General features: G+C 48.9%; 2 protein-coding genes and 1 pseudogene across 3 annotated transcripts in view; 2 read left to right on the top strand and 1 right to left on the bottom strand.

The window, feature by feature from the left end:
• The window catches only part of Cacna1d (calcium voltage-gated channel subunit alpha1 D), a 294,805-nt gene extending 289,139 nt beyond the window's left edge, over positions 1-5,666 (top strand). For both annotated transcript variants that reach the window (XM_055612225.1, XM_055612224.1), the window contains 4 exons: positions 340-503; positions 2,816-2,937; positions 4,500-4,820; positions 5,204-5,666. In XM_055612225.1, coding sequence (XP_055468200.1) covers positions 340-503; positions 2,816-2,937; positions 4,500-4,820; positions 5,204-5,497 — 901 coding nt within the window. In that variant the 3' untranslated portion in view covers positions 5,498-5,666. The remainder of the gene's footprint in view (positions 1-339; positions 504-2,815; positions 2,938-4,499; positions 4,821-5,203) is intronic.
• A 1,564-nt stretch (positions 5,667-7,230) lies between these two features.
• The window catches only part of Chdh (choline dehydrogenase), a 33,080-nt gene continuing 14,271 nt past the window's right edge, over positions 7,231-26,039 (bottom strand). The window contains exons 3-9 of the mRNA XM_055612230.1: positions 15,400-16,171; positions 14,579-14,730; positions 13,795-13,924; positions 12,831-12,965; positions 12,246-12,388; positions 11,679-11,781; positions 7,231-11,070 (exon numbers count right to left, since the gene is read on the bottom strand). Coding sequence (XP_055468205.1) covers positions 10,652-11,070; positions 11,679-11,781; positions 12,246-12,388; positions 12,831-12,965; positions 13,795-13,924; positions 14,579-14,730; positions 15,400-16,117 — 1,800 coding nt within the window. The 5' untranslated portion in view covers positions 16,118-16,171 and the 3' untranslated portion in view covers positions 7,231-10,651. The remainder of the gene's footprint in view (positions 11,071-11,678; positions 11,782-12,245; positions 12,389-12,830; positions 12,966-13,794; positions 13,925-14,578; positions 14,731-15,399; positions 16,172-26,039) is intronic.
• On the top strand, positions 18,946-20,170 carry LOC129680617 (corepressor interacting with RBPJ 1-like; annotated as a pseudogene).

Here is a 26,039-nt window from a genome sequence, read left to right as displayed (position 1 = left end):
ATGGTATTCTCCAAGCCCCATGCCCTGCCAGGTCCTGCAGAGGCCAAGTCTTTGGGACAGTGGTCTCCAAGAGATGAAGGAAGGGCAGCAGGCCAACAGCGTTTGTGTGATCATCTGCTTTGGGCCTGTGCCTGCCTGGACATGAAAAGAACTTTTGAGTGACTTATCACAAGCCTCCAGCACCAATTTCCTGAGATGGTCCTTGTTCTCCACCTTGAAGCTTCCTGCCATGACCTAGTGACTGCAAAGAGAGTAGGACAGGGCTTGTCAGAACTAGGTCAAGGCTTGTTGCCCAGAACCTCATCTGTACCTTCTTGTTTTTCTCTCGCCAACTGCCAGGCAAAATTACAGCTATTACAGCAGGTACCCAGGCAGCTCCATGGACTTTGAGAGGCCCCGCGGCTACCATCACCCCCAAGGTTTCTCAGAAGACGATGACTCGCCCGTCGGCTATGATTCACGGAGATCTCCCAGGAGACGCCTTCTGCCTCCCACCCCACCATGTGAGGCCAGCCTTCTTGTTTAGGGTGAAGCCTCCCAGAGAGCACCATGCCTGCCCCTGTCCAACCCCTGAGATAAATGGCGGATCTGTGATTCCAGGGAGAGGTGCCTAACTCTTAGGGCTAGCCAGTACTCCAGCAGACAGTGCTCTTCTGTCTATCATCTGTACCCCCATAACTGGTTCTCTCAGAGAAAAGAGAGAGGTACACTGTAGCCCCAAACTTTCACACACCCAAGAAGAGGCTTTTTGTGTCCAAGGGCATTGCCTTTGAGCTTGTGTCCATCCTGAGGTTCATATAGTCAGCCCAACTCTCCCACTCCACAGTGGGGAAACTGAACCTCTGAGGGCAAGGATGAATTCAGATGCAGAGTTTACTGGCCTGGGACTGATTTCGGAGCCCCTGCCCCTGACAGGCCTGGCCCTCCTTCTTTTCCTCCCCTCACTCAGGCACTGCTCTAGATATACCATTGTCCTCTGCTCACAGGGGACAGTACGGGGCTTTGGCTGGTCTCCAGAAGGAGCGTGCCCCTTCTGGCCCAGGGAAAATCGAGGGCTCTCCTTTTCCCTATAGCTGTGGTTACCTCCAAGGCTCTGCCAGCCCCAAAAGGGCAGTTGAATTCTGCCAAGTGTGGGTGTTTTATGATGATTAAGAATGCCCATTTCTTGTGTTTCTGGGGGATAGGAAGCTTAATTGAGGATTCTGTTTAGTAACCAAAAACAGCTGAAACCCAGGAGCTCCTGAACCTGGCTGCGCATATGGGAAAGAACGTGGTTGGCCATGCCCCGCTCCAGCTGTCATAGCCTGCTGGAGTGTAGACACAACCATTTGCGTATTTAATATTTAATTAGCTCCTAATGCACACTGCTAAATGAAACCTTCCCTTCAGCAGCCTTCCCTTCCCCAGAGACAGCCAACAAAAAAGGTATAAGTGAGGCCCACCAGAGGTCCATTGCTCCTTGGTTCCTGCTACCTTCTTCAGGTCTTTCTCTTCACTTATTCCCCACCTATACAGCCTAGGGGGACACTTGAGTGCCCTGTTCCCTGACCCAGCCTGAGCCCATAGCAGAGGATAGCCTGGTCAGGCAGAGCTAGCCACCTCCTTCATCTGGAAGGGCATTGGCTCTGCTGTCCAGGTTGCAGACTAGGGGCGGGGGGGAACAGCTTGTTACACTGGCCTGTATTCTTAGCCAGTGGGGGAGGGCATACGAAAGAGCTATATCTTCCAGAGAGAGACAGTAGGGCTGGGCTCACTTGGGTGAGGGAGCGTGGGGCGGGCTTGTATGGGATGGGTTGTTTTTCTTATGGTTCTGAACAGCTGGCCTGTTCAGATCTTGGCGTCTAGAGGTTGTGCTGACCAAGAGGCCCATTTTCTGTTGTCACACCAGTTATCAGGCAAGGAGTGGCTTTCTTTATAAGCAGGTGGCAGCTCCACTGGGAGGTCCCAGCATACCAGTGAGCACTGATCTTGAGTACATTACTGGCTCTGCTTTGTCTCCACTGGGCATTGCCACCCAAGAGCTTAGCCAATTCTTCATTTGCAGACCTGTTTGTAAAGCTTTTTGCGAGGTCCAAAATGTCTGGGAGGCTTCTTTGGGCCGAGTCCCTGAGGATCTCCCATACATGCACTGAGGTCATGCAGAATTTTGCTGGGCTACAAGAGCCCAGCAGCTCAAAAGGTGTAGTTGGATCAATGCAAAGCACAGATAGGGCTCCCTGAAGCCCACAACAGGGTGGAAGGGCTTCTAGGACCCTACTGGCTCTGCCAAAGGATCCCAGAACTCTAAGCCTAATGTACCATAAATTCGAAAGCTGTGGATCATCAGGGAGCTTCTATCTGCAACTATCAGCACATGGCAAGCTCTTAGATGTGCTCACATCTAGGCCAGGGAAGGTAGGTTTTTCCAAGCAAAGACATTGGTTATTTTGCTTGGTTAAGCTGATCAGCCAGATCTCTCGTTTTAAAACAGAGGCTTAAATAGGGGACCGCAGAAAGATGCAGAGCGTTTGGAGGGCAGGGCTAGTACAACATGAAATGTCTAAGCTTCTAGAATGGGTCTCTGCAGTAGATCCCAGGTCTTGTGACTCACTACAGATTCCCCTGGGCTGTCTGAGAGCTGGCGAACATTTGAAAAGTGATTCGTTGCTGCTACCTTTCAGAAACATCCCAGCTCCATTTGGTCCTCCCATGCCTAGTTGGGGGTTGTGTAACTGTTTCTCTTGGATAAGTCGGGAGGCCTGCTTCTTCCTGACTCTTGAGACACACTGTCCAGACAGGACTCGCATCACCACATGTGTGTGCTTCCACTCCGCAGCCCATCGGAGGTCCTCCTTCAACTTTGAGTGTCTGCGCAGGCAGAGCAGCCAAGACGATGTCCTTCCATCACCTGCCCTGCCTCACCGCGCTGCCCTGCCTCTGCACCTGATGCAGCAGCAGGTGAGGGCCTCTGGCCACCCTGCCCAGGGTCCCACCTGGGATGCACTCACTTCTTCCCGGAGGAAGCGGAGAGCCTGCACCTTCCAGTCTGGTTGTACTTTGGGCGGCCCTCCCTGGTAGATCCCCCAGGACCCATCCTGCTGGAGTTCCACATTCAGCAAAGGGTAGACTGGGCATCCTTGGATCCCACCCTTCCCATCATAGAACACTGGGGCTGGCCCAGCCTGAACATAGAGCAGTGCAGCCACTTGTCGTATTATCAGCAATGGCTGCTATTAATTATTTCCTCAGAGAGGTGGTTCCTCCGCTAAGCCACTTGAGCAGCTTCTTGTGTGGGGGCCCTCTGGTCACGAGGGTGGGTAACCTTCCTCTGTGGGTTAAGGGGGCTACCAGCCCACAAGAAAGGCAACTGAGGCAGAGATCAGAGCCCATTCCCCAGGGTCTTAAGAATAGGTGTGTGTGTGGGGGGGGGGTGTATATTTTTTGAACTATCATCAGAGATGCTATGTGGGGTGATTAATCAAGGGAGATGGGAGAAACCTCCAGCCAGCCAACCAGCTACAGACCCGGATCTCTGAGGTTCTGACTCTAAGCTCTGAACACATTAGTTCTCAGTTGCCATTGCAGATTTCTAGTCACTTCTTCCAGCACCTATTCCTAAGACCCTGGTGAATGGGCTCTCATCTCTGTCTCAGTTGCCTTTCTTGTGGGCTGGTTACAGCCATCTGTAATTCCAGTTCTGGGGATCTAATGCCTTCTAAACCCCAGTGGCACCAGACTTGCATGAATGCAGGCAAAACATTCATACGTGCTGTAAACTACCATGGTATTCTGGGAATTGAATTTGCTTCCTCTGGAAGATAAATCGGTGCTCTTGACAAGGATCTCGTTTGCCTGTTATCATCATGGAAGAAAGATGAAATTTTTGAAATCTGAGAACACCAAATACCATAGCTTAAACAGTCAGGGAGGGCCTAAAGGGCCTGTGATCCACCAGGCGCAGGCCCAGGTCTTGTCTCAGCAACTGGCCTGGGCTGGCCTGGATTCCTTGGCTACAACTACAGTGTCAATGCAAACAGGTTGTTGGTGGCTCTCCCATGGAGGGCATGTGAGAATCAAGGCTGTGCCCAGAGTTTCAGGGCAGAAAGAATGCTCAGTGCAGGCTGAGAGGCACTGGAGCAGAGGGAAATGATGGTTGTCCTGGAAGAGCCAGAGTCCGTGGATTTCTCTGAAGTGTGTTTCAGTATTGAAGCCCAGAGAGGCCTAGGTAGTGTGTTCACATACCGTAGCTTATTCATCTTCCCAATTCTTCCTCATCCCGAGGTAACGATGTAAGTTTGTAACTGACAACTCAGTCATGGAGAATGCCTATGGCTTTGAGGAAGAGGAAACTCACTGCTAGGAGGCCCCTGTCCCCTGCAAGCTCACAGAGCTGTCTCTGCTACACTTGCATTTTTTTCCTATTCTTCTGAGAGGCAGAACCGCAAAGCAGCCAGCCACATGCCAGACTGGGGCCATGGCTCAGACCTCTGAGCCTTCCTTCTCTCTCTTTCCTTCCTCAGATCATGGCCGTCGCAGGCCTCGATTCCAGTAAAGCCCAGAAGTACTCACCGAGCCACTCTACGAGGTCATGGGCCACCCCTCCAGCAACCCCTCCCTACCGGGACTGGACCCCATGCTACACCCCCTTGATCCAGGTGGACCGCTCAGAGTCTCTGGACCAGGTCAATGGCAGCCTGCCATCCCTCCACCGCAGTTCCTGGTACACAGATGAGCCAGACATCTCCTATAGGACTTTCACACCAGCCAGCCTGACTGTCCCCAGCAGCTTCCGTAACAAAAACAGTGACAAGCAAAGGAGTGCAGACAGCCTGGTAGAGGCGGTGAGTGGGGGTGGCTTTTGACCTTTGGACAAGTCCCAAAACAGCAACAGAAACAGGAGAACCTCACATGAGGAGGGAACGGTGGTGATGGGGGGGGGGGGGGGGCCTCTGCAACCGTGTCGCCTGAGGGAGGCTTCTTAGCAGCAGGTGTGGTATTTAAGACCCGACTGAAAACCGGCTGGCGTTGTCAAGTCCCATCATCTTACCAGTCTGTGCCACATTTCCCGAATGGTTCCACTCTTTGTCAGCTCTTTGACATTGGCAGAGCCGAGGTCATGTGTAAAGTCTAGCAGACATGGCTGATGGTGTCCCTACAGCATGCCATGCAGTGAGGGCTCAAGTGGATCTTTCCACTCACTCCATTGATCCTCTTTCCTGTACAGGTCCTGATCTCTGAAGGCTTGGGACGCTATGCAAGGGACCCAAAATTTGTATCAGCAACAAAACATGAAATTGCCGATGCCTGTGACCTAACCATAGATGAAATGGAGAGTGCAGCGAGCACTCTGCTCAACGGCAGTGTGTGTCCTCGAGCCAATGGGGACATGGGCCCCATCTCACACAGCCAGGACTATGAACTCCAGGACTTTGGTCCGGGCTACAGTGATGAGGAGCCAGACCCTGGGCGAGAGGAAGAGGACCTGGCAGATGAAATGATCTGCATTACCACCTTGTAGCCCAGTGAGGGCAGGCTGGCTCCCTCCTGAGACGGGCACAGGAGGGCCAGGGATAAAGTGCCTCATAGTTAGGAAAGGTTAGGCACCGATCGGGAGAAAGATGCTCAATTAGACTTTTGTACAAGTGATACCATGCCTCATGGAAGCCATAAACCTGGTAGGAACAGGCTCTTAGTGGCCAAGCATGTGGTATGTCACGCAGTCGGGCCCAGCCTCAGAAGATTACGGATGGGTGAGGAGGGCGGCCTGGCCTGCACCAAGGCCAGAAGGGCTGCCCAGGAGTCCACGTCTCACACCCAGGGCACGTGCCCACCAGCCTGAAGACAGGGGGGAGAGAGAGGTTAAAGGTGATGACAGTCACCACACCTGTGTCATTACCTCAGCCATCGGTCTAGCATATCAGACACTGGGCCCAGCAAATCCATTTCCAACATCCCATCCCCCAACACACTGCTTCCTAGTTCCCGTGCAGCTGTTCTGAACGGTACGCAGGAGTACCCAGCTACTAGTGGCCATGACAAGGGGAGTGGGACCGGACAGTTCCATTAAGCGATGCCAGTTTACATGAGAGAACGTCACTCAGACGGTCAGGTCTGTCACACTAAGGGCAACTGTAAACTGGAAGAGTACCGCACTTGCAAACCAGGTAAAACTTAGATACGTTAGTTTGTTTAAAAATTAGAGATTTACTGTACATGACTTGTAATATACAATTTGTATTTGTAAAGAGATGGTCTATATTTTGTAATTATCGTTCCGTATTTGAACTGCAGCAATATCCACGGGTCCTAACAATTGTAGTTTCCCACCAAAATCTAGAAATTAGTATTTTTACTTGGGCTAAACAGAACTTGGAGAATTAGAGCCAATCCTCACATATTCAGTAAAAGAATCTTTTGGGGATAAACTTTTGAGTTCAAAAGAACTTGACACTTAAGAATTTTTTCTAAGCTATTTTGAGTCACTATAAACCTATCTTTCCATAAGATGCTGTCGACTACTTGCAGTCCTTTCTTTGGGTTCTCTGATTTTATATTGTACCTCTTATCCACCTGGGTTGCACCTGTCTTTGGTTTGGTTTCACTTTAATAATTCTCTGGTCAGTTAGTTATATAGCAGGTCCAGCTGGCTACTCGGCCCAGTGGCATCCACTGACCTGGCTTCCTCAGCTGCCCAGGCAGGATGCGTCTGGGTCTCTGAGGCAGGAGTTACTGTACAGGCAAGCGGCGCACACCTGCTCACATCCCTGAGGATGCTTAAAAAATAAGAAGTGCTGGCTTTGGGGGAGGGGAGCGCTGTGGCGACCTATGAATGTTGGGGTCAGGACAGAGCCCTGTTGCCTTGCACAGCCGCTGTGCAGTGTGTCTTCTCTGAGAGCTGTCACATGCAACTGAATGAGGGCTGAAGTTCTCATGAGGATACACGCACTGACTGCACGCCTGGGGACAGTGGGCTCTGGGGTCATTAGAACTGTCAGGTGTCCCTCTCTGTCAACAGTCATGTGACATCACCCCATTACTTTGCTAAGGGTTCTCTGCAATCAAAAATACAGGTAGCAGTTTGAGTTCAGAATTTTTAACTAGTACACAGACAACCTGTGGAAACATATTTTTTTTTTTTTTTTTGTAAATAAATTTTGTCATAAAGACCTTACAAACCTCTTCTGAAGACATTCTTACTCCAGATGCAGGAAACAAAACAAAACAAAACACTTCAAGGTTTGTAAATGACTATTTCCTGACACAAAGCCTTTTTTATTAAAATGCAAACTGTTCTTCAGAGTAAACTGTGTAATAATTTCATTGTATGGGGAGCTCTCTTCACACAGCTGGCTCTGCCATGAGAGCTTTAGGCAGCTTTTTTTTCTGCCCTCGGGCTCCCCCGAGGCTCAAGGTAACTTCACACCAGCTGCAGAGTGCGCTGTTCTCCTAAAGGGCTAAACCACCATCAGCGTTTACCTTGGACTCTTGTCTGTCTGCCTGTGCGACTGGTAACATCAGCCTCTCACACTCACCACGTGTTCGGTCGTTCGGTGGGGACGGCTGACTATCTTTCCCAGAGTCCACCCGTCACTGCTGCCTGGCTTTCCAGGCTGCACCACCTCACAGTATGTCTGCTTCCAGCCTGGTTCAACCTCTCATCTAATATTAAATTTCTCTTTGCAAGAAAAATTCGAAGTTGTAGAGCATGTTTTTTTCCCCCCTCTTTAAGGAAGTTTTAAGACGAAATGCTTCTGCTTTCCCGCCCCACCCCCTAGGTGATTTTGAGTTCTTTGGAATACTGCACTTAGTTTAAACTCATGCTTTTAACGACTTTAGGAAGTGTGGAAATCGCTGTGATCTGCTAATCAACAGCAAAAGCCTCCTTTGGAATGTCCGCTGGGTACGTAGACCTGCCCCTAGCTCTAGAGGGGTGCACTCTGAGGCCGTAGCCCTAGCCACCTGAGGAGACTCTAGCCGGGCACACTACCTGCTAGACCAGCTCGATTCCATGCTGTGTGTTGTTGAAGATCTAAGATCTTCGTTGTTTCCGTTTTTATTTTGGGGATGGAGTGTTGAGGTTTACTTGTAAAAAGTTACGCATCATGGGCACACCTCCCCCACAGAAACACCCACTCCAGCTCTTCCTTCTGGGAACTGGAAGGGCAGTGGAGAAACAGGGAGGGTCTCAGTCTCTGGCCTCTGAGAACAAGGGTGAGGGAGGGCTGGTAGAAGAATGGGCAGCAGAGGTGGCAGCCCAGCCAGGAGGGGCCACCCAGGCCAGCAGCTAACAGATAGGGGTAGATCAGGTTCTTTTATCCAAAAATTTTGAAGATTAAAAAAAAAAATCTTTGCATTAGATTTGATGTTGTGGTAGTTTATCAGTGGAAATATGAAAAACCTTGAGGCCTGAGGGATACGGTGTGGTGGGTGAGAAGAATCAATTTGAATTTATGGAAATTACCCTGCAGCTGGCACTGGAGGCAGAAGGGCTTGTGTGCTTTCACCACCTGCTTCTGTGACTATTTCTGGTCCTACTGGCAAGTTGTTCCTGTCTCCCTCCATGATCTGTTACCCTGTCAGGCACTTGGCCAGCAGTGAGATAGGCCCAAGTTCCACCAACACGGCACGGCTCCCCACTCAGCTGTGGGCACACGTGCAGTTTTTTCTTTTTGATGCTAGGTAGGGGTCAACCCTGGGCCGTATGCTTACTAGGAGTGTGTGTACCAGTTTTGGCCTTCCATGTTTTAGGTATTACAGGCCCCTTGCCAAGGAGCCTACGTAGCTAATGAAGGCTGTCCAGTTTCCCATGAGAATCAGTCTAACATGGCCTGGGTAAAGCCCACTTTAGAACTTGCATCATTCTGGCTTCCTTGCCCTGGCACTTGGCCCAGACACTGAAGGCAGAGCTCTCCTGTATGTTCTTCTGTTCTGCTTGGGCTGCAAACAGGAGCTGCCATTAGCGCTTTAGCAAGGGACCCAACACCATCTGTGAGTTCTGGGCATGTAACGTTTACCTCCAGAAACTCATTTCCTTATGTGGCTAAACCATGTCAACATGTGGAATGGGCCTTGGTATGCCAGAGTAAGAGAAAGACCGGGGATGTGACTGAAGAGCGTGCCAGAATTTACCTCCTCTCGTAGAACACTGCCATGCTGAGCAGAACACGCCTCCCCAGGGTGCTGGCTACACTGCGGATGCTACAAATGACTGCCGTGTGACACCTGCTTTTTCAGAATCTCTTGGCAGGCCTAGGAGTTTCTTTCCTGGCCTTCTTTTGGAACAGGAAAAAAGAAAAGGCAAGGTGCAGGTGGGATGAAACAAGAGCAGCCTGGTTTTCAGAGTAAGTGTAGTGGTTGATACCTTCCTTTTTCAACCTTTAGAAGGGTCTTTCTCAGATGCAGCTCTCTGGATGCAGAAGTTCAGAGGGCAGTTCATGCCACTCCCAGTCAATCCTAGTGGAGCCTGGGATCCTGACATTCCCCCTCCAACCTTGGCCCAGCAACATAGCGTTCCATACTGTGATTCTTCCCCACTGGAGATGATGGCTTTAGACATACTCAGAAGTAATCTAATCCAAAGCGCATTTGATCTTCATTCTCTTGTAAGAACAGTCAGAGTGAGGCATCTTGGTCCACAAACAAGTTACTGGATCACATGGAACTTATGAGGGAGTTATGAGTCAAAGAGCTCTTGCAAATGCTACTGACATCTGTTCCCCAACCCAGGCTCAAATACCGGTCGATTTATCTCTCACTCCATTGTTCTTTGCTGTTCTCTGTCATCCTCAGTGCCATGCTGACTGTCTCCATGTCTAGAGAATAAGAAATGGCCAACCGCATCTGCAGAGTGGCTGTGGTGTCTGGACCACTTCCAGGGCCACCATGAAAGGTCCTCTTAGGCTCACATCCTTGGCATGAAGTAGTCACCTGGCCTGCAGGACTGGCTCTATATTACTGCATTTTTTTTTTTTTGTCTGTGTGGCAAGGGTTACATAATAAAATCTTCAGCAGTAAGGCCAAAATGACCTTTTCTTGACTAATGTCCTGCAAGCCGCCTCTTCTAGACTGTTTCATAAGAACCAGAACCAGAGAGGTGCGCATGAGTTGTACAGTCACCTGAGCCCACATCTGTGCACCTCACTCTTCTTATTTGAACCAGGGTAGGAGAGGAGTGAAGAAAAGGTACCTCCAGCTGGTTGCCTCTCCCTCTGATCATGGACATGAGCTCAGGTGCCAGCCCTGGCTGAGCTTCTATCTTGCCTTTGGCCTCAATTAAAGCTTCTTTGGAGAGCTCAGGCCAGTTCAACCATTTTGCATTTGCAGAAATGGCTTTTGGTGGGAGACCAGGGGAAGGATCATTCCACTCCTGACAGCAGAACACTGGGCTGGAGATGGCTAGAGGACAAGAGAGACAAAATCCATGGGGAGAGCTAACCTCCCTGTTAACCTCAGGAGGTCAGGAGGAGGGCCCTCAGACACTGTAAAAGGGAAGTTGCCTCCCTGGCTACCATGGCCTCATTTCCTCAGACACCATGAAAGTCTTAGCCAGGAGTAGGGGCATCTGGGCCCCAAGATTCTACACAGTTTTGGGAAATAATCTGGGGCAGAGCTGTACTAGTTGGATCTCTTGGCTTGACGTGAGTTCCTCTGTCATCCTCAGGCAGTGGCTGCCTTAACGCTGGGTGGCCAGAGTCTGTGGCTTGTAGACAGGAACATCCTTGTCCCAGAGTTCAGGGCACCCCTTAATGATGTCCGCTGCTTTCTCTGCAATCATTATAGTAGGAGCGTTCAGGTTGCCGCTGACCACACTGGGCATGATGGAGGCATCAACAACTCTGAGGTTTTCTACCCCAAGGACCCTGGTTTGCCGGTCGACCACGGCAGTGGGGTCAGAGGGCTGGCCCATCTTACAGGTGCAGGAGGGGTGGTAAGCACTGTCTGCTTTTGCCCGCACAAAGGCATCTATCTCTTTGTCTGACTGGACATGGCTTCCAGGCTGCAGCTCTTTGCCCCGGAAGGGAGCAAAGGCTTCCTGTGCAAAAATTTCTCTGCTAAGTTTCACACATTGACGGAAGTCCTCAACATCGGTTTCTGTGGAGGAGAAATAAATGAGGCTCCCCTTCTTTCACCCTGCTGGCCAAGTCAAATCAGGGGACAAAGATCAGGGACACAGAGAACCAAGCTGCAGATGCTTGTCACCTGCCCAGAGGCAGCGACTGGCAACCAAGCATCCTTGACAAACAATGCCACAAGAGGTCCAGGTTTGTCTGAGTTCTGGCATCTCTGCAAACCAGAAATAAGGATGTACAATCTCTCTGCTCCCTTGTGGCTGTCAAGCCCTCATACCATGGTGGGGCGGGTGGGGGTGCCTAAAACCTTCCTCTTGAGTATTTGTGCTATATGCAAAGAGGCCTGGGTCTGCGGCCTGCTCTTAATGCTGAAAGTCAGAGCAGGAAAGACCAGGCAGGTAATAGGCGCAGGTCTGGTGCTTGTACCGCCTGCAGATGGCTCTGAAAGTGGTACCTATGTCCTGCTATGCAAAGTGGGGCCCCAGGCTGCTTATGTGGCCCAGAACTGAGGGCAACCCTGGTGTTAGGATCCAGAGTAAGGATTAGGGACAAACAGGAGCCATGTAGAACTTCCTTAATTCTGTGCCTCTATACCAGGCCTAGAAGACACGAACGAAGCTTCTGGGTTACCTGTGGACAAGTAGTTGGGCTGAATCACAGGGTGGTCTCGAGGGTCGGTGCTTCGCAGTTTGAGCCAGCCCACACTTGTGGCCCTCATGGTTCCCACGTGTACCTACAAGGGTCCAGAAGAGCCTTGTTCAAAGTAGTCAAAGTACTACTTTCAAAGTACTTTACAGTTCAAAGTAGTCTCCATTAACTACAGCACAGAAGCTCAGAGAAGCCCAGGTTCCCTGTGGGCGGGGCCTCAGCATTCACTGTGCAGAGCAAGGGTTTAGTGTCTGACCCTCTTGCAACCACTCCATCCCCGGTCTGGCCTCTACTCCCTTGTCTGAAACTTTCGTAGGATGATCCCGGGGCTGAGGTAGTTTTGCCTGTTGTCACTGGTACAGATGCTGCCCTCTACACATCCTGTGGACTAGCTCCTGGGCTCTCTCCCTGGGGTCAGGTTTAGGCACCCTATCCTCTTCCATTCAGACAGAAGCCACTGGGGTCTACACTGTAGGACAGATATCCCGATGAAAACCTATTCTAAGGCAGAAGCAGGAAGGCAGGCCTAGTCTCTGGCTCTCTGCATACCTGGTAAGCTTCCTGCTGGGTGGGTTTCCGACCATGGTCAATCACTTGTGATGGCAGGAAGTGGAACTGGATGTCTGGATGCGGTACCCCAGGCCGGCTGCGGATGAACCCTCCCGTCTCCAGGTGGGCTGTGGCTCCATCCCCTGAAATTCACAAGCGGAGGAGCCAGTCAGGCTGTGGCAGGTGTCCCTCTCCTCCCCTGCCTGTCTTCCTAGGCTTGGCGCTCGGCATCAAGGTGTGTACACAGCTTCCTTCTTTCTCCAGGTGACCTCACCCAGCACTGCAACTTCAAATAGCAGCTATCTGCTAAGCGAGGAGCTTTGGGTCTGCAAAGTCTACCTGGTTTATGAGCCCTTCCACATCCTGCTCTGTAGGTGTCACATGGAGCCAGGCTCCTGTGCTCAGTCCCTTGATACTTCTGCCCCTTGCCCCCTCACAGCAGCCTGTCAGACAGGACCTTTGTGCTCTCACCTCACAGAAGGAAAAATGGGCTTGGGTGTCTGTCATCCATCTTTATACCTAGCAACCCAAGGCCCATCTCTGCCCGCAGACCACAGCCACCTAGGTCACCAGGAGCAGGCCCACCTGTGAACTTCCAGAGCCACTCCAGACCGATGCAGGCCTTCCGCAGAGGCTTCTGGGCTGAGTGGAGGGTGATGGGACGTGTGCACGCCTGCTGGATGTAGACCTCCAGGTGGTCTTGCAGGTTCTGGCCAACTCCTGGCACAGGAAGGAGTGGTTAGAAAAAACTGGCTAATGCAGGGGAGAACCCCTGGTTTTGGGAACTTCTCCTCAGTCCAGTCTTTTAAGCCAGTTACTGCTGGCCGTGGCCCCTGCTTAGAGACACTGCTTCCACCTCTTAGACAAGTCTGGCCCTTTCTCAAATGCTGCCAAAGCCTGTCACTCCCTCTACAGCAGTCAGTCAGGTGCCCTTGACTGGCCCTCTTCAGCAGCACCCTCCAAGGACAGGGCCCACAGTTACAACAGGTACTGCTTGGTAAGTGTCACTGTGTGTCTGTTGTCCAGATTAACAGTTGTCAGCCCCGTCGTCTCCCCTAGTCTGCTGAAGGAAGAAACAGCCCCAGCATGCTGTGCAGACTCTACTTAAGCAGTCAAGGCACAGACCACTTTCATAGGCCTTTCTAGGAAAGCTCCCTGTGAAAGGCCAGCCCCTTGTATAGGGAGGATGACGAAAGAAACAAGCCCAGCCCTCAAGGACATCCCAGACAGTTACAAGATGAAGCTTATGAGTTTTACATGAACAGTGGCTCTGGAGCCCTGAGCTGGCCTCCCTTGTGCTCAGAGCAGCTAGAAATCTTGGAGACAGACCTCTAGCACCACAGACCTCTCCTGGCAGTTGTCTTAGCCTTATTCCTGTTACAGGATGCGCTACTAAAGGGCACAGAGGCTGACTAGGGGAGAGTGAAGGAAAACAGCATAAAGATCCAGAATGCAAGAGGGCCTCATATTTATAGGAAGGAAGGACATGACACTTTCAAGAAGTGCCACCTCCTCATTCCAAGCTGCTGGGTTTGGAGAGGGAGCTCACCAGGCAGATGGCATACCACAGGGATGCCCAGTTTCTTGAGGTCCTCTGCATTCCCAACACCAGAGAGCATGAGCAGCTGTGGAGAGTTGATGGCACCCCCACTCAGGATCACCTCCTTGCTGACGTAAGCCTGGAAGAGGCAGGGAAGCACCAATCACACGTCTCGGAAAGCCAGCTGTTCTACGGCCTCATGGAGAGGCGCCCAGTTCTAGTCACTACCACAAGAACGTGGCACCAGGAAATGACACCACTGTGGAGACTCTGCTCCCAGGTCCTAGAGAGAGTGGGGGGGGGCTTGCTGCTTGGCTACTTAAAAGCAATCTGCACAGAGTCACCACGGTATGACTCCCAGCAGTAGCTGTAACAGTGACAGGGGCCTTAGAAGCAGGGTTGGCCAGAGTTCAGGTAAGGTGATTCCATAACTAGAGGGAACAAAACAGGCAGATCTCCTGAGAGGGCGGGTGGGGCGAGGCTGTCTCTGGCACATTGCCGAGTGAAGAAAAGCACCATGTATTGATAGCACATGGCTACATTTGTTTAGACGTTACTAGGGGACTGCTGTGGAGTGTGTGGCAGACAGACGCTTACGGAGGCACGAGGGGGGCGTCTGACAGCTGTTGTCTTGTGTGACCCCAGGGACAATCCTGTCACTGGTGCCATCTGTCAACCCATTGGAGGGACAAGAAAGAGCACGTGGCTGCGTGGGCAAGAGCAAGAGCCTGACTGCCAGGCCGCTGCCTATCCCTTCATGCCCCGGGAGTCCCTCCCACGGGGGTCAGCTCACCTTGTGGCTCTGGCCGTTCTTGAAGTACTCCACACCCACTGCACGTGTGCCCTCAAATAGCACTCTGTTCACAAGCGCCTGCGTCTCCGCCTTGAGGTTGGGGCGGCTCAGTGCGGGGTGCAAGTAGGCACAGGCTGTGCTCCAGCGCTTCCCTGAAGGGCGGAGCAAGATTCCCCTCGTACCTGGGCAGGACGGACTTGCTGGAGAAAGCAAATCTATCCTGCCCTTGACAATGCAAGGCCTGCCTTCAAGGGGTGCCTGTGACCCGAATACCGTACCCTGCAGCCCGGGCTACTGACAGCCCCAACGATTGCTCTTCCCTGCTGTGAGCAAGGCCCTGTAGTATTCCCTGCTCTGTGTCTACTTGGCCCTGTCTACAAAGAGGTGATGGCTGAGAGGATACGTAGTCTTGTGCTGTCTCTTTCTGCCTCAGCTTGCTCATGTGCAAGTCTCTTCGACACCGTGGGCCTTTCATCACACGGCTGTTTCTTCACTCTTCCAGAGCCTCTCCTACCCTCAGCCAGGCCACTGTGTCTGCCCTGGCCTTAGGCAGCACAGGACTGAAATCCCTACCTCTCTCAGCTTCCTAGATCTGTGGTTGTAGGGTTAGACCGCCCCATCCCGGCTGCGCAGGCCCCTGGGGACTCCGCAGTCACGCCTGCTGCGTCACATGGCCTAGAGGCTCATGGAACACCCAAGTAATTGGGCTGCGTCCTGAAACACCCTCTCACCTAACACCAGCCTTATTTTGGCACTTACTGGCTATGACAGAGTCAAGAGGGATGACTGTAATTAGGGGGGAAATAATCAAAGGTCGGTACCTTGGTGGACGGTCATGTCCATCCAGCCGAAGCCCTCCTGTTGGAAGCCATTCATGTCTTCGGTGAGCGGGTAGCCAGCCTGATGTGCTGCCTGTAGGAAGGCCTGGTGAAGGGGGTGGTTGGTCTTGCCCCGAGACACGTGCAGTGGGCCATCGCCACCTCGATACCTGTTGGCACCCAGCTCGTGCCTCTGCGCTTTGCGGAAGTAGGGCAGGCAGTGTGCATAGTCCCAGCCCTCGGCACCTTGGCGGTGCCAGCGGTTGTAGTCCTCGGCATGTCCGCGGATGTAGACCATGGCATTGAGGGATGAGGAGCCCCCCCAGACCCGGCCTCGCGGCCAGTACAGTACACGGCCATCCATGCCGGGCTGCGCCTCGGTGTAGTAGTACCAGTTGTATTTGTCATCACACAGGTTGGCCACAAGGGCAGCAGGCATGTGGATCTTCCACTGGAGCCGCTTGCTCCCCATCAGCAAGTCCTTGGGCCCTGCCTCCAACAGCAGCACCCGACAACTCGGGTCCTCGCTGAGCCGATTGGCTAGCACACAGCCAGCAGAGCCTGCGCCCACCACCACGAAGCTGTACTCATCCTGGCCAGCAGAGGCGGCACTGGCGATGGCCCGTGTGCAGGGTGGCCGTGGCTGGCCCTCCACAGCCCAGGCCAGGGCTCCACGTGGGCTCAGACATGCCCCCCTCCAGCCTCTCAGGACCTGCCACATGCTTCCAGCCCAGCTCCTCTATCCACGGATGGCAGGAACGGGAAGACTCTCTTCCTAGAACAGGGAAAAAAAAAATGGTTTTAAACCTCTAAACTCTATGGCATATGCAGAAACAGTCTGGAGCTAGGTGGCCATGCTGACACAGCAAAGAAGCTGCCTATCTTGGGCAAGGTCGGCCCTGGGGATCTAGAAGTTGGGGGAGGAATTTCATTATGGAGACTGGAGTTGGGGAAGAGGGGAGGCCCCTCCACAGGCTTGGGGTGGGGGTGGGAGGCATCCCTGGCCAACTTCCCTGTGATATCCACAGGAACTTGGAGACTGGGCATCTAGCTGATGAAGGGGAGGAAGGCTCTCCAGCCTGACAGACAAGGGGCTGTCCTCCCCTCTTCAGGCAGGACATTGCATTTGATTACAGGGATACACCAGAGGGGAGAAGCATAAGAGGCCTCCAAATATAGAGGGATGAAATCTCTGGAACGCACAGGCTGAGAGATCCTGGTACTCACCAGGACACAGCACCACAGCCACACTTTGCAAGATCACCTTATGGAGTAGTAGAGTTTTAACAGAGAAATACCAGTGGCTTTTTAAAAAGTATTTTTGAGATTGTATTATAATTAAGTACGACCTGCTCAGTCCAAACAATGTTGCAGGTATAGATATGCCAATGACATTGGTGGTTTCCCTCACCCATGCCGAGCTCGGCATGCTTGCTGCATAGTTGAGAAAAGCCTCGGTATATGCCATTGAACTCCTAGTGACGTGTGAGAACCCCACAGCAACCTCTAGTCCATCTACACCGAGGCTGATACTAAAGGGCTGTAAAGGTCCCTTGTCCCTTTTGGCATGCCTAGATACAGATCGTGACAAATCCCCCCAGCTTTCTCTCAGCCTTGTGTCAGGTAATCAGGGCCTGCCCCAGAAGCAGAGGGAGGCCTGCATGTACAGGAAAAAAAAATAGCAGAGCCTTCTGAGCACTGTGTCTGAAGCAGGAACTCTTCACAGAGGCCCCCACCTCCAGCTCCAGGCCCCATGTGAGCACAGGGGAGCAGTGCTCAGCTCTCCGGTAGATGGACTCATCCTCCGAATAAGGCCCCGCCAGGATAGCTATGTCCTTTGTAAACAAACACCACTTACACCAGTCACTGCTAGCCCGTTACAGACTAGTCAGTATTCCATAACAACTGAGTAACATCTTACAAAGCGAGAAAGCATGCACCAGAACCAGACCTGCTCCTGTCAGAACTGTCAAACAAAGACACCACACAAGTCACGATAACAGCCATTAGAATGTTGAGCATAAAAATTTCAAGAAACAATTGGTATGTAATGGAAGCTTTGGTTTCTTTGTAAACTCAGTTATGTTATGTACGTATGTTTTTGTTTTAATCCCAAGTGTGGGGTTTTAGTCAGCTTTAGTTTGTCCACAGCTGTTAACTGTCTCGTGTGGGTGTGGCTCCTGCCAGCTGGATGAGGGTGTGGGCTAGAACTCTGAGGACGTAAATAAGAACCCAGAAAGAGAAGGTGTGGTGTGTGGTATTGGCATGTGGCCTGCAGCAGTTTGGAGAGACCAGAGGCAGTGTGGTGGTTTGGAGCAGACAGACGGGAGAAATGCCCTGGGGATAGCAGCTTGGGGGAGACTTCTGGCTGCCTTGGCTGTGGACAGAGATTGGTATATTCCCCAAAGAAAGGAGCCTGTGCCCCCTCTCCCCATTTACCTTCTCTTTCCTATTTAGGGTTGGGGGATTGGTGGAAGGGAGGTAGAGGCCTAAACAGCCCAAGTAAAGTAGAGTTTTAAAAACGAGCTCTATATTGGTGGGCTGGGGAGATGGCTCTACTTACATCATAAGCTTGGTGACCAGGACCCATGCAAATAAAAGCCAGGCACAGTGGCACACATCTGTAATTCCAACACTCACTCCTACAGTGAGATTCGAGATGAGACAGAGAATCACCTGAAAGCTGTGAGCCAACTAGCCCAGAGTACACAGGATGGCAGAAACAAGAGAGACCCTGCCTCAAATATATGAATGGAGAGTCCCAGCTCCCAAAAGCTGTCTTGAACCTCCACGTCCACACTGTGGCAATGCATAAATTTGAAATGATCACTTTTACTTAAAAACAAAAATGTGAGGAAAAATACAATATTGGGAACAAAAATGTGATAGGAGGAAATCAGTGAAACTGAATAGAATTATGCAGGAGAAAACGTGAAGAAAAAAGTGAAAAGGGATGAAGGAGAAAGAATGGGGACTTGGTAGCTTTTAGACCATCACACTAAATGGTGGATAAGTAGAGTGTAACAGGATAACTAGACAAAAATAGATAAGTTCCTTGAAAAATACAATGTGCCAAAATGCACACCTTATGAGAAGACACAAGACACTAGAATAAGCCAAAATACATGAATACAAAATACATAATAAGCCAAAATAAGTAGTAAATAACAACAGTCCAAAACAAAGTAGCAAGCCCAGAGAGATGGGTGCTGGGAGACTTCGACCAAACACATAAGGGTGGGGTGTGCAGATTCTCTCCCGTCTCTGTGAGAAGAAACAGAGAAAAAAACCACATCTTCACCCATTCTGAAAGGCCATATCACACTAATAACAAAGCCAGACAAATAAAAGCATCAAAGAGAACTACAGATCAGTATCTTTTATGAACAAAGATGAATAAATATTCTGGTGTGGGTCTTACAGTGGGCCAATCCAGCTGAGGGCAGGGGGATGGGCAGGCAAGAAAAATCCCTCAAATATTAGTAACTTGAATCCAGATATTTTGTACCAGCAAAATGGTTCAGAGGGTAAATACTTGATGTCAGAATGATGACCTGTCAGTCCCTGGAGACCATATGTTGGAGAAAACTGTCTCCCACAGGCTGACCTCTGACCTCCACACACATGCCATGACATTCTGTCTTGCACTTACACACACACACACACACACACACACACACACACACACACACACACGTAAAATGTTTTTAGTGTTTTGAATCCAGTTCTATATAAGAAGTCTTACATACCATATTTAAGTGGGGCTGACCCCAGCATGTTCATCATTTGAAACATTTCACATTGGAAAATCAGTTCATGGTGGCCTGAGCTTTTTTACATCCCTCACAGACGTACAGGCTGGCTTCCCTACCTCAGATTCCAAAGTGGGGGAATCATTCACCCATTTCATGTGCAAAAAGGACTTTCATCCTGCATCCAAATCCAACATCAAGAAAGCATGGATGGCAGAACAGAAGAGATCATGTGACAAAAGGAAACAAGAATTAATGCAGTAGTACCTTCAAGAACAAGAGTCATGTGATGGTGGATTCTTGTGGGAGAAGAGCCTATAAAGAATGGCCTAAATGCCATGGATGAGGCCCCACCAGGAATTAACACAAAGAGAAAGAAAAATGGAAGGAGACACATAATAAAAATGTGAATGGCAGAAAAGAGCTCCAAGAAGAAAATATGCCCACAATGACAAGAACATCAGAGATCAGTCCTTCGGTACTCAGGTTAAAAGTGTGAGGTGTATTAAATGTCACAAGCGGGGTCATGTCAGCATAAAGGGAGACTGCCCGTTGTTTGTCTTCCTGGAATCAATTCAAGTTTAATTCCTTCTGAGGTCTAGGGGCCATCAACGTACCCCTTGGAGCTAATAATAGCAGAGATGAGAAACAATGGGTGTGCGCTGAAATGAAATGCACAGGGGAGAAAGTTGACTGCAAGTGAGTTATCACAGGACTATGTGGCCAGTGATAGTGAAAATCCTGATGTTGAATTCTTAAAGTCACTGACCACCGAACAGAAGCTTCTCAGGAAACTGAGATAGATTTTAAAAGTATATATATATATGAAAGAGAAAAAGTTATAGAAGAACAGAGGTACACACACACACACAGAGCATAAAACAAATTCCCTTTTTCTCCTCCTTTTCCTCCTTCTCCTTTCTCCTTCTCTTTTGCTGAGACTTCAGAAAACAGTAGTAAAGGTAATAATGAAGAAAAAAGGCGAGGGGAGGGAAGAGAAGGAGAGAGGACAGGAGAAGAGAGGAAAGGGAGGAGAGGAAAGGAGAGAGGAGGAGAGAGGAGAGGAGAGGAGAGGAGAGACAGGAAGAGAAGGGGAAGAAAAACATTCAGGAACTAATAGCAATGACTCTAAGAGGACAAGGGTAGAAGACGTTTTCTGAAGAACTTTCTAGGAGTTATAGCAACAGAGAAAGCCAAGAAAAAATTGAGGCTTCTAAAACAAAAGCGTCTTGAGGCTATTATAGCAAATGAGGTCGTTCTTGTTCTCACAGGAAGTCCAGAAGCCATTCTAGTCCAAACAAGAAAGGGCTGATGGAGGCAGGTGAGCTGAAGTCACTGCAGGGCTGAGGGCTGCAGGAGAAGCCACAGCTGGAGTTCGGGTGGTCACAAGGGGGTTGAGGAGCTGAGCACAGCAGAGTCCCAGTGAAGACTGGAAAGAAGGAAGACACCAGAAGCCAGGACACCGATGGCTACAGAAAAGACAGCGCACAGTGAACATCCCGAGTTGGGCACAGCAGTGCCACCCAGTGAAGAGCAAGTGGCAGAGGGGAAGCAGCACTGAGACACTGAGATTAAAAGGGCTCCATCTTCTTACTGAATATCTTTAGTAAGGGCTAACTTACACAGTATTGTGTCTCTAATTAAAAAAAAAAAAAAAACTCTTAGTTTTCCGTCTGTGTAAATTGCCGTTTCAAGTGTGAAATGACACGAGTAGCACAAGGTTGAACTTTGCAGATACTTGTCGGCCATCTATATAGGGGTAGAGAAAAAAAATTCTGTTTGCAACTGTTTCTTATGCCTTTTTTAACCAGATAGTAAATATATAAGTAATAACATGATTTTTTTGTTGTTGTTGTTCTGAAACACCATGAAAACAGTGACAGAACACTGAATAAAAAAGAAGCAGAAAAAACAAAAAAACAGTTCATAATGCCAGGTGTGGTGGCACACACCTTTAATTCCAGCATTTGGGAGGCAAGGGCAGGTGGATATCTGTGAATTCAAGGCCAGTCTGGTTTACATAGCAAATTCTAGGCCAGACATACTTTCTTTAAAAAAAAAAAAAAAAAAATCACACAAGATATAGAAAGATTATCTATAAAATCCCTATCGTTAACTCCAGGGTTAGTGATAAGGGACTCAAAAGCTTTCCCACCAAAAGTCAGGAGCAAGGCAAAGGCCCCCTCTTCCACCAATTCTTCTAACGTCACACTGGGCATTACAGCTAACTCAACAATCAAGTGGAAGAAATTCAAAGGCATTCAGGTTGGGAAGAAAGACATGAAGTCTTCTGGACCTGACATGATCATCTATGTAGAATATCTGGAAGAACTGACCAAAAGGTTTCTTTCTTAGGCTAAAAACAAAAAACAACAACAACAAAAACAAAAACAGCTTAAGCACGACTGCAAGAGGCCAGGCCAAGATGAAAAGTTATGCTCTGATATGCCAGCAATGAGCGGCCACTTGATGAGGAAACAGTGCTATTGAATTGAATGTGCCAAGTAAATAGGAATAAATCTCAAACACAATTTGCAATGGAGATTTGTCAAACTCTAGTAAAAAACATCAGAGAAAAACTAGCTACATGGAGCAATATTCTGTATTTGTGGGTAGGGAGATCTAATATTGTCTGTATTCTTAATAATATGATTTATAAATCAATGCAATCCCAATAAATACCCTCACAAAGATTTGTCAGTATTAGCAACCTGATCTGAAATTCATATGCAGAGGCAAAAGACCTCAAAACAGCCAACACAATGTTCAAAGAGTTATAGGGCTGGCACTACCTGAAAACCCCAGCCTTGCTGCAAAGCACAGTAACAGAAAGTGTGGCCAAAGGAGCAAGCAACGATTAACAGACTAGAGCAGAGCCCAGAATTAAAACCACGTAAATAGACCAGCTGATCTTTGACCAAGAAACAAAGCAGTGAAATAGAGCCAGAACCACTGCATGGACACAAGTGAGCTAGGTAGACCTGGATGCATCTTCAAAGTTCAAAACGGACCACAAGCCCAAGTCTAAGTCACAAAGCTGTGAAGAATCCTAGAGCACAATAGGAAAGCTCAAAGTGGGGAGCTGCCAATGACTTCCGAAGATAGGATGCCCAAGGCCAAAACTAAAAACTGAAGCAAAACACTGGTAAACTCATCAAAATAAAAAATTCCTACTCCACTAAGCTACTGTCAAGGGAATAAAAGGACAAACAACTGACTGGACTTTGACGAGGGACTACCTCATAAAATATACACGTCATATAATGCCCCTAAGGCCATCGGTAACAAATGCTCTGATTACTAAAATAGGCCAAGACATTAACAGACACTTCAGCCAAGAAGATACCCATGCCTGGCCCTTAAGCATTTGAAGAAAAGCTGCACAGCACGTGCCATCAGTGAACTATAACTGAAAAGTAACTGGGACTCGACGGTGCACTCATCATGGTGGTCTACAGGCTACTGAAACAGTGTAGGGGAGTCACATGAAGAAGCCAACACATCTGGGCATGGTGACACATGTCTGTAATTCCAGTCCATGGGAGACCAAGGCAGAAGGACACCATTTTAAGATCAGTAAGGGCTACATAGACCCTCTCTCAGAAAAGAAAGAGAAGGAGATAAAGAAAGAAGATGGGAGAGAAGGAAAGGAAAGAGAAGGGGAAAAAAAGGAGGGGAAAAGAGAGTGAGGAGAAGAAATCCCACACAGCAGTGGATGAACCATAGTATCTCAGATCAGAATGGAAGATTCTAAAAGTATAGTCATAATATAGAAAGAAAACCACAGGCACTTGTAGTCTGAATAATTTTAAAATTATTCATATGAATTTATAAAATTCATATGCATGGAAGTTCTACAGTTTATGAAACAAAACCTGAGAGATTTCAAGGGAAAATAGTTCTACAATAAATGAAGATGTCAATGGTGAAAGTTCAATGATGGCAGATTAATAAGGTAATAGATGAAAAAACACCAAGAACCAATTACACATAACAGAAATAAACAGAGCACTCAACCCAACAACAGAACACTTTTTTCTCAAGTGTACACAAATCTCCAGAACAGATTACACATTTTTAAAGACAGAAAACACAGTCGGACAAAACTAGAAATCAATATGCAGAAAAAAAACCCTCACAAAAATATGAAATTTACGCTTCTAACACCCCAGTGTGTCAGAAAAAATCACCGCGGAAATTAGAAATATGTGAAACAAAGGAAACACAAAACACCGCGACTTACGCAACAAGGTGAGAACAGCATTATCAAGGCGTCCAGAGCTGCATCTGCTGCCTTCAAACAGAGGGAAGATCTTTATCCTGTGGACAGCTAGAAAGTAGAACAAACCAAACCAAGGCTAGAGAGGGAAGGAAACACTGGAGATCAGAGCGGAGATAAAGAAAAACAATGGAGGAAACTGATGAAGATAAAAAAGCTGGCCCATAGAGCAAAATCAATAAGCTTTAGTGTTGTGCTCAACACTGACAGCAAGAAAGCAGTTCAGCTAAGAACAGAATCAACACACTATTGCAAGTTCTTGCCAAAACAACTACACACAGACACAGACACAGACACACACACAGAGAGAGAGAGAGAGAGAGAGAGAGATTATAGCTATTGAATTTAGTAGTTATACAAAATTAACATAATAATCAGTTGCATTCCTGTGCAATAATGACAATCTAAAAAATGAAGGAGTAATGCCCATGTGCAATGGCATTAAAAAATAATAAAATGGGAGTTATAGAGAAGGGTGAGTTCAGATCCTAGCACCCACGTAAAAAACAAACCAAAACAGCTAGGTATGTCTGTGCCTGTACGTGTAACCCTGGCACTGCGGGGCAGAGACAGGAGGATTGCTGGGGCTGGGGCTCACCAAGCCTCGCTCTGGGTTCAGCATGAGACCCTGTCTCAAAGGAATAAGGCAGAGGAAGGAAAGGCTGGAAGGTAGGACATCTGATGTGTGTGCTCATGGGTTTGGATGTGTGTGTGTGTGTGTGTGTGCGCGCATGTACACACACACACACACACAGAGACAGAGAGACTCGAAGAGAGAACAAAAGATTAGGATTAAATTTAACCAAAGACTTAAAGAAATTCTGTATTAGTTACTTTCTCGTTGCTATGACAAAAACTCAGCAGAAGGCAGGTTTTGCCCTGGCTCATGGCATGAGGAGACACAGTCTATCATGGAGGGGAGGGATGAGGCGGGGGTGGGAAGTGGCTGGCCACGGTGGATTTGCACTCAGGCAGCAGAAAGATGACTGCGGCCTCTGTTCACTTTTCATTATTCAGCTGAGGACCTCAGCTTGTGACATAGTCCCACTCGCCTTTGAGGGAGGTACTCCTGCTTCCCTGTCAAATTTCTGGAAATGCCCCCACCAACACAACCAAAAGTGCGGCCTCTAGAAGATTCTGAATCCTATCAGGTTGACAGTCAAGATTCACCATCATATTGGTTGTTGAAAACTGTAAAATGTTGCTAAAGACATCAAAAAAAAAAAAAAAAAAAAAAGGAATAAAAATGGAAAAACATCCCACATTGAAAGAATTACTGCTGTCAAGATACCAATGTGATGGGTAGATCCTAAGTAATTTCTACCAGAGTTTTTCAATGGCGTTTCTTTTTTGCAGTAGAAAACCTCAGTTTGGGAGTTAGTGAGATGTTTACAGGCCTGACAGCCTGAGTGTGAGCCTACAGCCTCTATGTTGAAAACAGAGGTGACTCCTACAAGTTGTGCTCTGGCCTTCACATCAACACAGTGCTACATGCATACACACGATAGATAAAAAATGTAAAGAAAGAAAGAAAGAAATCATTTAAGAAATTAGGTGGGCTCTCAAGGGACACAGAGCAGAAAAACAACAATAAAAATACCAAACCGAAACCCAAGAAAGATAACATAACTAGAAGACTCACAATTCCGGATTTTAAAATTGCAGCAACTCTGTGTTCACCAAAACAGTAGCATTGTCAGAAGCAGACATGTGTGGGCTAATGCAGTACAGCAGAAACGAGTTCTTGCACAAATGGCCCAACTGCCTCGACAACCAGAGCAAAATCCATTCAAACAAGAAGCAGTGATCTTAACAAACGCTAGGATGGGACACAAGCCACAGGCTGGAGCATGAGCTCAGACCTTTTGCCATAGACAAAAGTCAACTAAGAAGCTGGGGAGGTGTTTATTTAGGAAAATGGCTGCTGGTGCCAGCCTGAGCACCTGAGTTCACATCCCCAGAACCTATGTAAAAAGCCAGGTTAAGGGGGATGGAGAGGTAGAGAACCTTAAGGAACTGAACTCAAGTCTTCAGCACCCATGTAAGAGGCTGGGCATGGTCACATATGGAACTGCAGAGCTGGCAAACATGGAGACGGGGGTTTATTGGAATTTGCTGGCCACCAGCCTAGCTATGGTTCACGTGTTTCATGGGGAAAAGGTGAAGAGTGATGCCCTCATTTGGTGACCATGAACACATATGTACATATAAACACACACACACACACACACACACACACACACATACATACATACACACACACAGAGTCAGATGTGGCAGTGCAAGCACAAGCACATAATCTCGCTAGGAAGGCAGAAATAGGAGGGTCCCTGGAACTTGATGGCCAACCAGGCTAGCTGAATCAGCAGCTCTGGGTTCAATAAGAGGCCTTAGCTCAAAAGTTAAAGTGGAGTCAGATGTGGTGACACATACCTTTAATCCTAGCACTCAGGAGGTGGAGGGCAGGCAGGTCACACCGATCTCTGTGGGTTTGAGTGGCCTAGCCTAGCCTAGCCTAGACGGATGGACAAGCACTCAGGAGGTGGAGGGCAGGCAGATCACACTGATCTCTGTGGGTTTGAGTGGCCTAGCCTAGCCTAGACAGATGGACA

The sequence above is a fragment of the Psammomys obesus genome, unplaced genomic scaffold (assembly GCF_907164565.1).
Source record: "Psammomys obesus unplaced genomic scaffold, mPsaObe1.curated_primary_1811, whole genome shotgun sequence".
In the NCBI taxonomy this organism is placed as follows: domain Eukaryota; kingdom Metazoa; phylum Chordata; class Mammalia; order Rodentia; family Muridae; genus Psammomys; species Psammomys obesus.
Note: the sequence above shows the minus strand (reverse complement) of the source record. Positions and strands in the feature narration are given on the sequence as shown.